Source organism: Orbicella franksi, chromosome 8, assembly GCF_964199315.1.
Source record: "Orbicella franksi chromosome 8, jaOrbFran1.1, whole genome shotgun sequence".
Classification (NCBI taxonomy): domain Eukaryota; kingdom Metazoa; phylum Cnidaria; class Anthozoa; order Scleractinia; family Merulinidae; genus Orbicella; species Orbicella franksi.
Window position 1 is genome coordinate 16,534,249 of NC_138152.1, and position 13,436 is coordinate 16,547,684.

A 13,436-nucleotide genomic window follows, 5' to 3' on the forward strand; every position below is an offset into this window, starting at 1 on the left:
ACTTGGGTTACCCGGGTAGGCGGGTTACCGTATCTGCGTGCTAGGGTTACCCTGGCAGGGGGGTTAACTTTTTCCCTTGTTAACACTCCAGGTAGGGTTAACCCGACTACCCAGGTTAACTTTCTAATTGTTTCCAGGCCCTTTGAGTGTAACCGCGCGTTGAGTTGTCCCGGGTTGTAGGGTTACCCCCTACCTGTGAAATTTAACTTGTAAACCAGGCTATCTTTTGCCGTCCATCTAGGGTTAACCCGCTTGCTAGGGCAACCCTTCCTCCTTGTAAACAGGCCCTAAGGGGGGAGGAACTGCTCGTAGTCTACTTTCTTATCTTTTCACTTTGCAATTGTTGGCTTTCTAAGTGACCACGTATATGAGGTTGGAAGCAGGCAGCTTAGATGCGCGCTCGCCGTCAAGCTTGACGCTCGTTAGGCTGTAAACAGGCCTCCGATTGGGTTATAGGGCGAGCGGAACTGGCCGAGAGCGGTCGCTGGTAACCTTTTCACAGGATGGCGCTTATATTTTCTTTTTCCTGCCCTATTTTACAGTCTAGACGCCTGTATATGCATGGTGCTCTGCCCCACAAGACCTCTTATTCTGCAGGCTATGATGTTGCATAATCTTTCCTGAAAAAAAAGCGTGAAATCACTTGTCTTAGCGAGTGCTAGGATCAACACAAACGGTTTCCTCGCTTCCACTTAATTTACTATTTCTTCTTCGTTTTCCCTGTCGTTAGCACGAAACTGTGCAAATGTTCAGTATTTCCCTCCTTGTACTCACTGTTGATGGACAGTTTGGCAGCTAAGAAAGTGTTTCTCCTTCTCTGTGTAACCCTGATTGCTGTTGGACGATGTCAGAAGCATATGCTTCTGACAATGTTTAACGAAGCACTATTTCACTAATAGCGAGGCATTGGTCGCGCGGGACTCAAAAAATCGATAGGTAGCAATGGTAATTGAATTACATCTGACTGTCGTTTTACTGACCGATCGCGCTTTCTCAGTTACGACCATAAGAAAATGTGACCTATTTGACTCCTTCAGAAACATCCAATTTTCCTTTCAAAAACTTTAAAATTTCGCTTCCTTCCCAGTTTACCTCCATCGTGTATCAATTCCTGAATATCTTTATCACCGACGAATTCTTCGGCAAAAAAAAATTCCAAGATAAAAAGAAAAAAGAAACTGAAATCAACAAATGCTAATTCTAAATGGCGTTTGAGCATGTTTCACATACTTTATTAGTCAATTAACATACAATATTAGGATGGGGCCTGCCCTACAAAAAAATTCTACGAACTATAAACTGCAATGACTTTGCACTTGGATTTTACATCATTTCTACAATGATAATAATTTTAAATGTATTTAACATAATTGTATATATGATTGCCACAAAGTCATCAGACACCTGCCATCTAAGCCGCCAAAACATTGTTTATACATGACGTCACGGCGGCATGTGTTCATGACATCTCTCTCCTTTGGAAAGGCCCCGCCCACACTACACCGGTAAAAATAGAAAACGCATCCAATGTTTTCCGTCCACACTACGCCGGAGGAATTTGGAAACGCAAGAATCACTGGTCATTTTGGATTTGTGTTTGAGGAACACTCGGTCGGGGAAATCACATAATTATCGCCATGTCATCGTTTTCGAAATGTTCAGAATGTTTTTCGTTTATACGAAAACGAAAACCCGGCGTTTTAAAATTCCTCTTGTTTGAAGAGCGTTTTTGAAAAGCTCCGCTTTCTTGACGGATTAGTGTGGACGGCAGGCCTGACCGTAAAAATAAATTTGCGGACCTTTTTGTCCTCTTTTGGGGTCACGTGACTTCTCTCTACCAGGCATTTCCAGCTGGTTCTAATTTTAAATTCTTAAACAAGCTAAAAGTGATGACAAAGTTGCCTATTATAAAAACATAAACTATATTTTTTAATTACGCAGTCAAAATGACCATGAATATACATTAAAAGTGGCCAATCAGAATAAGATCTATTCAAAAAACATACACCCAGTTAAAAGCGCGGGATATTGGTTTAGCGTGTGGCCTGGGGTAGAAGTACTTTTGAGCTTTAATTACCAGAGCACGTTGCAAGCGCTCAGAGGAGTTACAATTGACCGTTGGAATCGATCTTGTGGAAGTAAGAAATGACTCATCAAAGCTTCTGTTAATCTCGTCTTCATTGGAAGACGATGCTTTCCCAGACAGCCAAGATGATATCCGAGGAAAGTTAATAACTCCTCCTACCCAGTGAGTGAGTGAATGATTACAATTGAAGACAGACGGAGGGTAAATAGACACATAAATATATCCATCACATTAAATAGATAGAGCTAACGTCTTGTCCAAAACAGTATATAGCCCGTATTCACACTAAATAGGCCTCTAGTATAAACACTGCTACTTCAATCCTGGCCAAAAAGTACTGTCAATTTTCTTTAACAACAGTAATTCAATTTACCCCCACCCTGTCCTGTTGACCTGGACAATGTTGCGTTCAGGAGAGGACTTCAACATCGTTTAGGGGGAGGGAGGAAAGAGCTTTGTTATGTAAGGCTATGTAAAGCTATTTCTACGACAGGAAATTGTGGGTTACTTGCAGTTTCCACGTAAAAAAAAAGCGAGAATAATGAGAAGTGTCCCAAACCCTTTTGGCCAGGATTGTTGATTGAGACAAGCTCTTCCTCTTGAACGAATCCTGTATGAATACATCACCTAATTTATCCGCGACTTATGTGAAAATTGCCATTACTGAACTGCTACACAACTTGCAGGAAAGTTTTTTTTTTATTTTTTCGGAACAAAAAATGTGGCTTTCACCACAAAATGCCAAATTACAGAGCCTGGCACAACACTAGACTGCTGCGGTAGAAATTAAAAAACTGCTCTGGTAAACTGCAGCACACTCAAGCAAGGGCTTATATGCCAAGTGCATTAATAAACAACTGTCTACAACTATTTGTTAAAAGCATGCCCATCATTACTAAGCACTTATGTTACCGCTGTTTTCACACATTAACATTACTGACAGCTTCAGAAGGAGTAATGCCAGAAGCAGTCGATGGCGGAGCGTTGCCTGTCTGTGTGAATGAATAAGGTGGTGGTCTCTCATAATTCTTTGGCAGCTGATAGGACGAGGTCAAAACAAAACATTCAACAGATAATTATTACTTAATCATGATATCAACATAAAAAAAATCATTTTTATTAAGGGTGATCACACAAAAACACTAACCCCCTTCTTTATGAACATGCGGCAGTTTGTTATTGCTTTGGTAGCACGTACAGTGTAAGTGATTGGCTCTTTGCACATTGTTGGCTTCCTCTGTAGCCTAGCTTGGATCTTGCTATTGGAAGTTGGTGATTGATACTTACACAGCCAAAGGAAGTGGATAACTGAGTGTGGTCGTTATAACTAATGAAGATGACATTAGCAAGTAGGTAGTTAACTACATAAAGGGGCCAGGTTTTCAAATGAAATATAAACTTGTAAGTACAGTGCTGTGCCTGATACGCATATTTACATTAACACTAAAATCACTTTCAACATGTTGCATGGAAAGTCTGCATGTTCATACCTGAACTTGTCCAGGAGTCTGCACCTGAGTACCAGTACCACCAGCATATGACACAGGCACTGTACCAGCTGGGTTGGATCCTGATGGCATGGCCCAGAACATAGGTTGCTGCACAGGTACTCCAGCCTGTGAGATGGTAATTTAATTATTTATTGCATACTGTACTAAAATATATGTACATGCAAATGTCTGTACTCTTCAAATACCTCAGTCCATTCTGACAGATCGTACTTGATGACACCGACAGTAGTTTAGACATTGATGCCATGTATGTGAAAAGTGTGGGTACATAGCTAATCACAGGATGACGGTCATATGTTATGTAAAAAATTATTTGTAGATGCGACACAGATACAAGGATCTTGCTATTCAAAATTGGTGTCTGATACTTCCAGCCCAATTCAGTATGGTTATTAAAATGATTATAAGGGTTTTCTAGTTCAGTATCGTGTACACTTAAGAGTCGAAGAACAGGCAAAACCAGATTTATTATTAAAAAGAGCAGAAAATAGGAAAATAGGAACAAATTAAAGAAATTACAAGACTATCTCAAGAAAATTCAAGAAATTGAAAACAATAGAAAAAACCAACCAAAACAGAGACATGCAGGACAATTAAGTCAAGTGCATCTAGCAATAAATTAATCTTCTACCACGAAAGTGGAATCGCCTTTAAGGGAATTATAAGTCACTAGAAAAGGATGATTGTTTCATTCAGTTAAAGTGCAACTAACCCCCAAAATTTTTTCGCTTACTTAAATCTCCTTATTTTTCATATCACCACTGCAAAAAAATTATCATTGTAGCTATTTTCGTTAATTTCCTATGAATTTTTGAGGTCCACAAAATTAGCCCTTTTCATGGCCATGACAGGGCAATAGCGAAGAATGGGGTGAGTTGGCCTGTCATGGCCATGACAGGGCAATAGCGAAGAATGGGGTGAGTTGGCCTGTGACAATGTTTTGCTTCTAAGAAGAATGTAACTATGTGAACAAGCACTAGTGTGATTGAAAATCGCTGCACAATACAAGCAAGATGTGTTTTTGAAGGGATTTGCAGTATGGCGTGCTTAGGAAAGAGCAATCCTCTTCATTCAATACCTACATCCCAATGACACTTGTCCAGAAGTGAGAAAAAGCTGAAAGCAGTGTGCAGACTTGTGCAAAGTTGGACATCGAGCAGTTCTTTGATCTCAGGTTCCATGCTTCTGTAAAACCTAGGATTTTCATGGCCTGTACATTCTTCCCTAGCTTCTAGTGCGAAGCTTGATATTGTCAAGGTCGACAAGACATGAATGGTTGAAATAAGCTGGGAGTCATCTGACTATTCAATTCAAACAAGCCCCAGATGTCCCAGACCAAAATAAATGGAAACTACTGTAGGTGAGATAATTATACGACAAATTATACGCATCAAGTTTTCTTCGTCCTCGAAATAGAGAGCTTTCTAAACGAATAATCAACCTCATGTACATCCTACAGCACAGCGACTGAGATAAGTGAGGCTTCGAACTGCAGAACTAACCATGTATTTGTGGATTTCATATGCAACCCACATGCACGAGGGCCGACAATCGGCACTTGAGTTTTCATCATGATTAGAACTAACTTAATTAAATGAATGTCACCTGTGATGAAGGAACAAAAACAGCTGGCTGGCCTGCTGCTGGGTGCCCCTGTGGCATAGCGGTCATTGCACCGCTTGGCTGAAAAAGAACCATACCTCCCTGTGCTCCCGGGTACATGTACTGGGGTTGCTGTGGTATGAACATGACCTGTTGATTGGTTGCGGCGGTCTACCAACAATCAGAGGAAAAGCATTAAAAGATGTCAATAACAGTTGAAATCAGAAAAATTGAAAACTCAAAAACTATTCTTGAAGATAACGACTTCCCTTAAATTTAAATGTCTCAAATATCCCAATTGCATTCTTTAACTTGACAGATTCAGTCTAATGGGAAATTCACCACAATTTCTCAAGTTTTACATGTATGCCAATTCTATGGAAACCACCCTCATCAATTGTGGCTCTTGGCAAATTAGGGAACAAGAATTCTCTCAGTTATCATAAAATACATGAAATACATGTTAAATAGTAAGAGTGCTTTTCAATTGAGCGTCGTAAAACCAAAACCAAAACCAAAGTAATTGCCTGATTACTTTCAATACTCAATTGAAAAGCGCCTTACATGCAAGAATTACAAGAGTTGAGTATTGCAACTTACAGATCTCACAGCACCAGATGGAGTGTTACAACAGACACTAGCACAGCAGTAGACGGATGCCGTAAGGGCCAAAAAGAACTCCACAATAGAGAAGATAAGCAGACAAGAGCCCAAGCCGGCTACATTTGCTGCTGTCTCCCTATCCATATTAAACTTGCGGTAGCAGTTCGTATAGCTCCCGTAGCGATATGAGGAATAATAGTTATCATTATTATAATATGTCCTCTCGCAGTGTTTGAGGCTGGAATAATCAGACAGGGTCACAGCATAGCAGATGAACATGACTCCAGCAATGACACAAGCAAAGATGGAGAAACCCATAAAACATCCAATCTGGTAACAGAATCAAGAACGTACACATGGTTAATGCCTAAAATATGACTTTTAAAACCCATTGATGAAAAAATGTAGAGTACTGTACATAATTACAATTTCTATGTTACAAGCTAGCCAGATGAGTATTTATTTATTTTGTAAATGAATAATTAAAAATAAAGTCCATAACAAACACAGGGCTCGAAAAAAACTTGGAATTCCAGCTTGCCCTTAGGACAAGTAGCTTCTCAAAATTTGCTTGCCCTGGGCAAGTCATAGTTTGTTCTTTTAACGATGTAGTTGACAGACAACTTGCCTGATCCCTTGCCCATTGGGCAAGTGAGAATGAAAAGCTACTTGCCCAGAGGGAAAATCTACTTGTCCCAGATGACTGGACAGCACATTTTTTCCAGCCCTGAAACATTATATACATGTAAACTTCCAGTAGATTTCACTAGCTGAGGAATGAATGAAGATAAAAATAAATTACTATATTTAGAGAGAATGCCAAATAAAAGCAATTTTTGCATACATTAACATATAGCCTCTTCCAGGCTCTCAGTAGTTGGGGATCAGCGAAAAAAGAGGGTAAGCGAGAGAAAAAATGAGGGGGGACTAAAGAGAGGAAGGGAAGGGAGAGTGCTTGTAAGAATATCTGTAACAACCCTCTTCCACCCACCTTTGGTTTAATGAGGTGTCAAAAAGTAAAAATGTCTACTTGTCAATTAGCTGGAAATGTTCTCCCATTTCTCGCGTAAGGAAGTAGCACAATTTGTGAGAGGAAACCTGATCTGACTGCATGTTTTTGATCGCTCGTTTAAAATGGGGTTGACAGGCCCACATGACTCCTACAGTTCGTGATATTTGTACATTTGTCATTCTCTTTTCAGTCTCTTGACCTTTCTTCACTTTACTCGTGTTTAATGAAGAGCACTTTATGGTGTGGTATTAGGAGGAATTTTAAGTAGGGTTGAGCTGTTAGACTATGCAGTATAGCAAATTTTTTAAGGTCATAACCAGTCTGCATGGTTTCCACTGTTGTCTGCATGTCACTTCACTGAGTTTGACACCTCTGCAATTAATTTGCCATGTGCTTATGCATTGTTTATGGCCCATTTCTATAGCAAGATATACCTTTAAGTCTCTAAGTATTTGCTTTCAAGGAACAAAACATGAAATTTTGTGTGAACATGCTGCTTACTTGCATTCTTCAGTATATTGTGATGCCAGGCCCAACTGTTTAATTACAACTGTTTGCAAGTACAGTATGGTGCTTGTTATCACAGATATCATATTTGTCCTTGTCCGGTTTTTTCTTTGGAGACGCCATAGCTTTACTTCAAGAAAGTTATACTTTTGTCTAGAGCCGTTCAAGTGTTTCTTGCATCAATTCAATCGATGTGCTTACTGTACGTCTCTTGAGCTTGATGTGTAGATATAATCCTCCTTTCTTCGTTCTGGCACCACATGATTCAGTTGTAACTGTTTGTGCACAAGTCTGTTGATTGTTTTGTGTGTTGTATATGCCATTGTTTTGCTTCGTTTGTGGAAAGAGCTGAAAAATTAAACTTTTCCCAAAACTGGTTTGGAGAATCGTGAAAATGTCTTTCCCACGAGCTAGATTTACTAAGCAGATTTCTTGCTCCTTCCTTAGCACTTGATTATTAGGGAAATCTTGCAGACCATCGTCCAAGATGAAACGCAATTTGGCTTTTTTGAAATCGCGCATGCAGACCGCACTTGCCATCTTTCTGATTGACAAGAAATGAGGGAACCCACAGAGTGTTGACAGTACTGTCAAGTTAACCAATCAGAGTGTGTAACAGCTCCTGCTATACCAGAAGAGGGTCGTTAAAGATACAATGTACTATTACAGGCTATCTCACCATTCCTTGCCTTAGTCCTCCCTCATTTTTTCTGGCTCACCCTCTTTTTTCGCTCGTTCCCAACTGCCGAGAGCCTGGATCAGGCTAACATACACAATACATGTACATGCAGTCTGGCTGCAGGTCACATGGCTTAGTCCAAAGTTCAGTTTATTTGTTGTGGCTAATTTTTTTTCTTCCAAACTTATAAAGTAACAAATCTTATCTGTACATAGCGTATTGGTCCTATATTTTGTTTTCTCAGAAATGCAACAATATTGTTTAGGATTCTGGGGTGAACCATTCACATACACTGTACATGTAGTGGCCATAGCAACCAACCAGAGTGCTACAGTGCCGATCAGAAGAAACCTAACAGGGAAGGCGTTTGCGAACGGGAACAGAACGGATACAGAACGGGTACGAGAACGTGAACGGAACAGTTAGAGAACGGATACAGAACGGATACAGAACTGATACCGAACGGAAATGGAACGCATACAGCATGGTTACGAATCACAAAAATGGAAAAAAGCATTCTCCAGAACACAAACTGTAAGAGAACGCGTTCTTCAGAACACATGGTAGTAAGTTACGCTAACAGAATGCTTACCAAGGATTTGGAAACGATGTAACTTTAAATACATGTTCATTCAATTTTTGTCCAGCCCGGCGATCTTGACAAAATGACAGAACGAATCATCTTATGTCTTTTTTTATTTCTTTTTACACACACTAAGCAAGCGTCTTCTCTGCATCTTCTTGTCCATTTTGTGTTCATCGCGGCCATTTTGTTATTGTCAACAAGCTCAACTTATGTCCAAACAAGGAAATGGATGGACGAGTCGAGTTAGACTGGGATTGAAAGGTTTCCTCGTGAAGAGAAACAAAACAAAACATCGATGTCTTGGTCAACCTTTATTACAGTGTTGTTGACCAACTTTGTGGAAGGATCGGTGAGGATAACGTTCAGTCTTTACTGAAAATTCGCCTGTGAAAATACTGTCAGTAAAAGTATCACAAAATGCTCACTTTGGATTTTGTCCATACTTTGCACCGCTCGCGTCCCTCAGCGAAGTTTCTGCCGCATTCGCCGAACAGTTTTCGCCGATACTTCAATGTTAAACCTCACTAAAAGTGTTCGTGTAAATACAAGAGCTGAAAATTTGTCTTTTGCTTGCATTTTTTCATCGATGGCATTAAAAGTGCTTGGCAAGCTGGTTTACTTCTTCCTTTCCTCAGGCAAACACACGGATTGCCGGTCGCTTCGTATCGTTTCGGAAAAAGGAATTACCCAGAAAAATACTTACTATAAACTGGCCTTGAAGTTACAATACCATCTTCCCGTATTTTTCGAGTAACTGGACCCATATTTTCACCATGAAAATTTAAGTTTCCTGTTCGTATTCTCGCATAAAGGCGACAGTTTTAACCCATTTTATGAAATGCAAATGAGTGTCGCTAATCTTGTAAACAAGTTCTCGCAAACCTCGTTCCTCTGAACGAGTTCCAAGAACGCTTACCGATGGAACGCTAACAGAACGGGAACAAAACAGCACAGAACAGATACAGAACGGGAATGGAACGGATACAGAACGGATACGGAACTGATACAGAACGGATATGGAACAGATACAGAATGGGAACAGGAACGCATGTGGAACGGAAACAGAATGCGTTTGGTCAAGCATTCCCTCTTAGGTTTCTTCTGATCGGTACTGTATATTCTAGCTAGACAAACACACTGAGAAACACATGTTGTTGATATATAAACAATTTCCTCAAAACTTCAGTGCATCACAACCAAAATGATGTGGCATAGTGCACCTCTTCGTCTGTTGCCTCATACAAAAATAGGCAACAAGGCTTTGAACATTCATAGTAACTGTTAGTAATTATATTCCAAAGCAAACCTGTGGAAAGGAGTGTTACATGTAGGTATTGATTGAAATAATTTATGAATAATCACCCCGGTCTTCTACGCAGCATTTAAGTATGTATGTATACAATACAATGTACATCAGTCCCAAGGTCTCCCAAAATTTCCTAACACCCTAATCATTTTGAAAACAAAACACTTCTTTTTAAAATAGCTCCAAGTGTTGTGGTAGCTAATTTTGATAATAAAAGCTGAGGGACAAACGCCAAACACAATGTTTCAGTTTGATATGGCTCTCACTTGTGTTTAAGAAATATGCACACTGCCAACAAGAATTTCTTCAGAGTATTAGTAAGATTTTCAATAATTTTCCAGAAAGTACAGTTGAAGAACGTAAGTCAAAAATTCCTCCACAACCTATTGAGAAATTGAGACATACAAAGTTAAAAAACTTACCAGACATTTGTTTGGTTTTGAGTCATCTCGTGCTCCAACATATCCCAATATTCCAGTGATAAAGACCTACAATATGACAGAAGAATAACAACTCATAACTGTTAGAGGTTTCACAAGTGTTTCACATAAATGGCAGTGATACCTACACATGTACATGTCTGTATTTCACTATGTACAAGTATTTACTTGAAGAGCTGCACACGAAGGTGATATAAATTTTGTTAATAAGCACTGCCTTTAAATTGGCTTCCTGTAGATGCAGACATGTCTTGGTTTGTCATGCATTCACTCATCCTTAGCAAATGTCTGCTGAAATCAACAGCAGATTCCTTTCCTTTTGTTTGTAAACATTAGTTGGAAATCGTGGAGCGATCTCAAATTAAAGAGCCTTTCAGTGCATGTAATAGAAAGCTCTTTTGGACTGAATTTGCAAAAATTTCACGTGGCACTCGATCGGCTCCCACATTATTTGATCTTGCAAAAAATTTGCATTTCAACCAGTTAATAAACAATGGGGGTCACCATACTCGTCTTGGGTTTTAAGACCATGACACTGAAGTTAAGGGTGTTTTCATGGGTAACACCATTGCTATATTTACTTTTTGCATCATGAAAAAATCAATAACTTATTAACCGCGCGGCCATGGGCCGAGCGCGGTTCATGTTCTACCCTTGGTTTATTATTTTTTTTAATTTTTTTTTTGTCGGAGACCAGACGCAGATCTCCACTCGGCCAACTTTGAATTACGCAGTCTGTAATGTTTACTTGCCAAACCTTGTTTCTTCAGGGTCAACAACAATCTCAGATTACAAAATCACGCCGAACCTACACGTTGCAAAAAACATCTCTTCAAAACCCTGACATCGAAGCGATATATCACTTTAGCGTTAATAGTTTCCACACATCGGCAGAAGGTAAATCTATTCCTTAACAATCCAGCTTTCTCGTGCTAAAATTTCAGCGAAATCGAACAAAACCAGAATTAATTAGAATTTTTTGTGACCTCACTCCCCAGACTTGACCTAACTAAGGGAGCCACGGTCGCCCATGGCAACCGAAAAACACAAACATAACAAAGCCGACGTTTCGGCCAAAAAACTCCAGAATTATCGCCTGAGAGCTTAAACTTGAATGGGAACATCTTTTTCAAACTTTTTTAAACTCATTTAGACGAAAGAATGGCCTCGGCGGGCTACAAAAGTGACTAAGAGAAAAAACAGAACAAGACAGCAGAACAAACCGATAATATTTCACCGCGTGGCTTTCGGCACGAAAACGAAAATACAGCTTACTTCTGGATAAATTCAGCCTTAGAAGCCACCAACTGGTCCCATATTACTTTCTGTATCCTTACAAATGTCCTGACTTCCATCTCCGAAAGATTTTGCCCCAATTTTGAGCAAATAAACATTTCGTCGACAGCAACCGCCATTACGGTTGCTTGCATACTAAATTAGCTAACTTGACAAAATTCTCCCGAGGGGGGAGGATGTGAGGAAAAGAGCTGAAAAATGGCCTGTAATTGGCTAATGATGAGATCTTCCCACTGTCCAAATTTGGTGAGAATCGAAAGTAACGCCAATTTTCTGTCACGTTTTCAATCTGTAGCCACTAGAGTGACTAAAGTCGATACATCGGTCGGGATAGTTTCATTATTAAATTACATGACTTGTGTGACTACTTTGCTAGCCCTTTACTCGTGGAAAACACCAATCAAATTTAATCATGTCTTTAAAGAAAGAAAGCTGTTGTTAATAGTGTTATTATCGTGTGGTTCATATCGTTCATGCCCATACATATCCCGAAGAAAGTTCTAGATTAGGACCATTACGTCATCGGAGATTTGTCAACGGCTACCACTGATGGTGCAATAATACAGTTTGTGTTGATCAAGTGATCTGATGTCTACAGTAAGAAAAGAATCATCAATGACTGCTTTGAAATGTGCACTACGTTCCGACGGTAGTGCTAAGCAAACAGTTAAATTTTAAAAGCGCGGTTATAAGATCTAAAAGATCTTCTTGTTCATCAATGATTGGGCATTTGTTTGATGCCATTATTGTAGCATCAACTAACAACGAGAGGTGCAGTGAAGCACTGCTCTATCAAAGAAGAAGAGTTGAAAAATACGGGAATTCAGCGTATAACATCTGCTGAGGCTGGCTTAATTGGTTGACTTGGGAACTTTTGCCATACATGTAAACTCACATGAAATCTACAATCTGCACCGTCTTTACCAAAGTAAAATAATTTTGTAGCTTTTGTTCTTATCTAACGATTTCCATCAGATCTTCAATAAAAACATCACGCACACAAAGTAAGCTCAATTATAAGCGAATGAACAACACTCGAGTTCTCTGACTTACCCAGCTGCCGACCCACACTCCAAAAGCAACGTACGAACTCCAATGATGGGCAGCAAAAATACATGCTAATCCAAAGACGATCATTAAAGCACCAAATACCATCTGCGCGACGGCTAAACCTCGCAGAGTAGGCGCTCGATACGCCATGATTAGTCAAACAAACTCGAAACACAAACAACGCAAGAAGGAAGAATTTGGACATGTATGACGTCATACGTCAGGCGATTTTTCGCAACCTCGTTCCCAGGGACCTCTCTCTACCTCCCTTGAGACTGTACCGTTGCAGTTATGTCCTATGTAGCAGACATGTCCTCTGACGTAATGTGATATACGGAGCCAATCATATCATGCGTTCTATCTAATAACACGCAGTATAAGACTGGTAACTAAACTCCGTTGCAGTTCGGTCTTCGAGCAAAATTGATTTTTGGAGGGGTAGCGTACGGAAGCAGTATTTGACTTTGTATGTCTTTGCTCTGAACCAGAGTGACTCTGAACGTAAATATGCAGTGACTATTTGCAAGAATGGCATTTACCTCACAAGATTTATATCGGAGATTGACCGCTTAGTGTATTTTCAGTTTCAAATTCAACATGAAAGTTCGATCGAAGATTTAAACAGTGGTTGCTCTCCGGTTTGCGAACTGCGTGTTCCCGGCCAGCCAATATTAAACTCCGCGCTTTGATTATCCTCAAATTATTCAGATCGTTTAATGATATTACAGAGGCAAAACAAAATTTCTGAGAAGCAGTGT

General features: G+C 39.8%; 1 protein-coding gene across 1 annotated transcript; it reads right to left on the reverse strand.

The window, feature by feature from the left end:
• Positions 1-1,207: 1,207 nt before the first annotated feature.
• Positions 1,208-12,948, reverse strand: LOC145494456 (uncharacterized). Its single transcript, XM_081473927.1, has 6 exons — positions 12,682-12,948; positions 10,315-10,380; positions 5,800-6,132; positions 5,203-5,370; positions 3,577-3,702; positions 1,208-3,123 (listed from the first exon to the last, which is right to left on the reverse strand). Exons 1-6 carry the CDS (start codon positions 12,826-12,828, stop codon positions 3,007-3,009), a joined length of 957 nt encoding a protein of 318 aa, XP_081330053.1. The 5' UTR covers positions 12,829-12,948; the 3' UTR covers positions 1,208-3,006.
• Between the last annotated feature and the right edge of the window lie 488 nt (positions 12,949-13,436).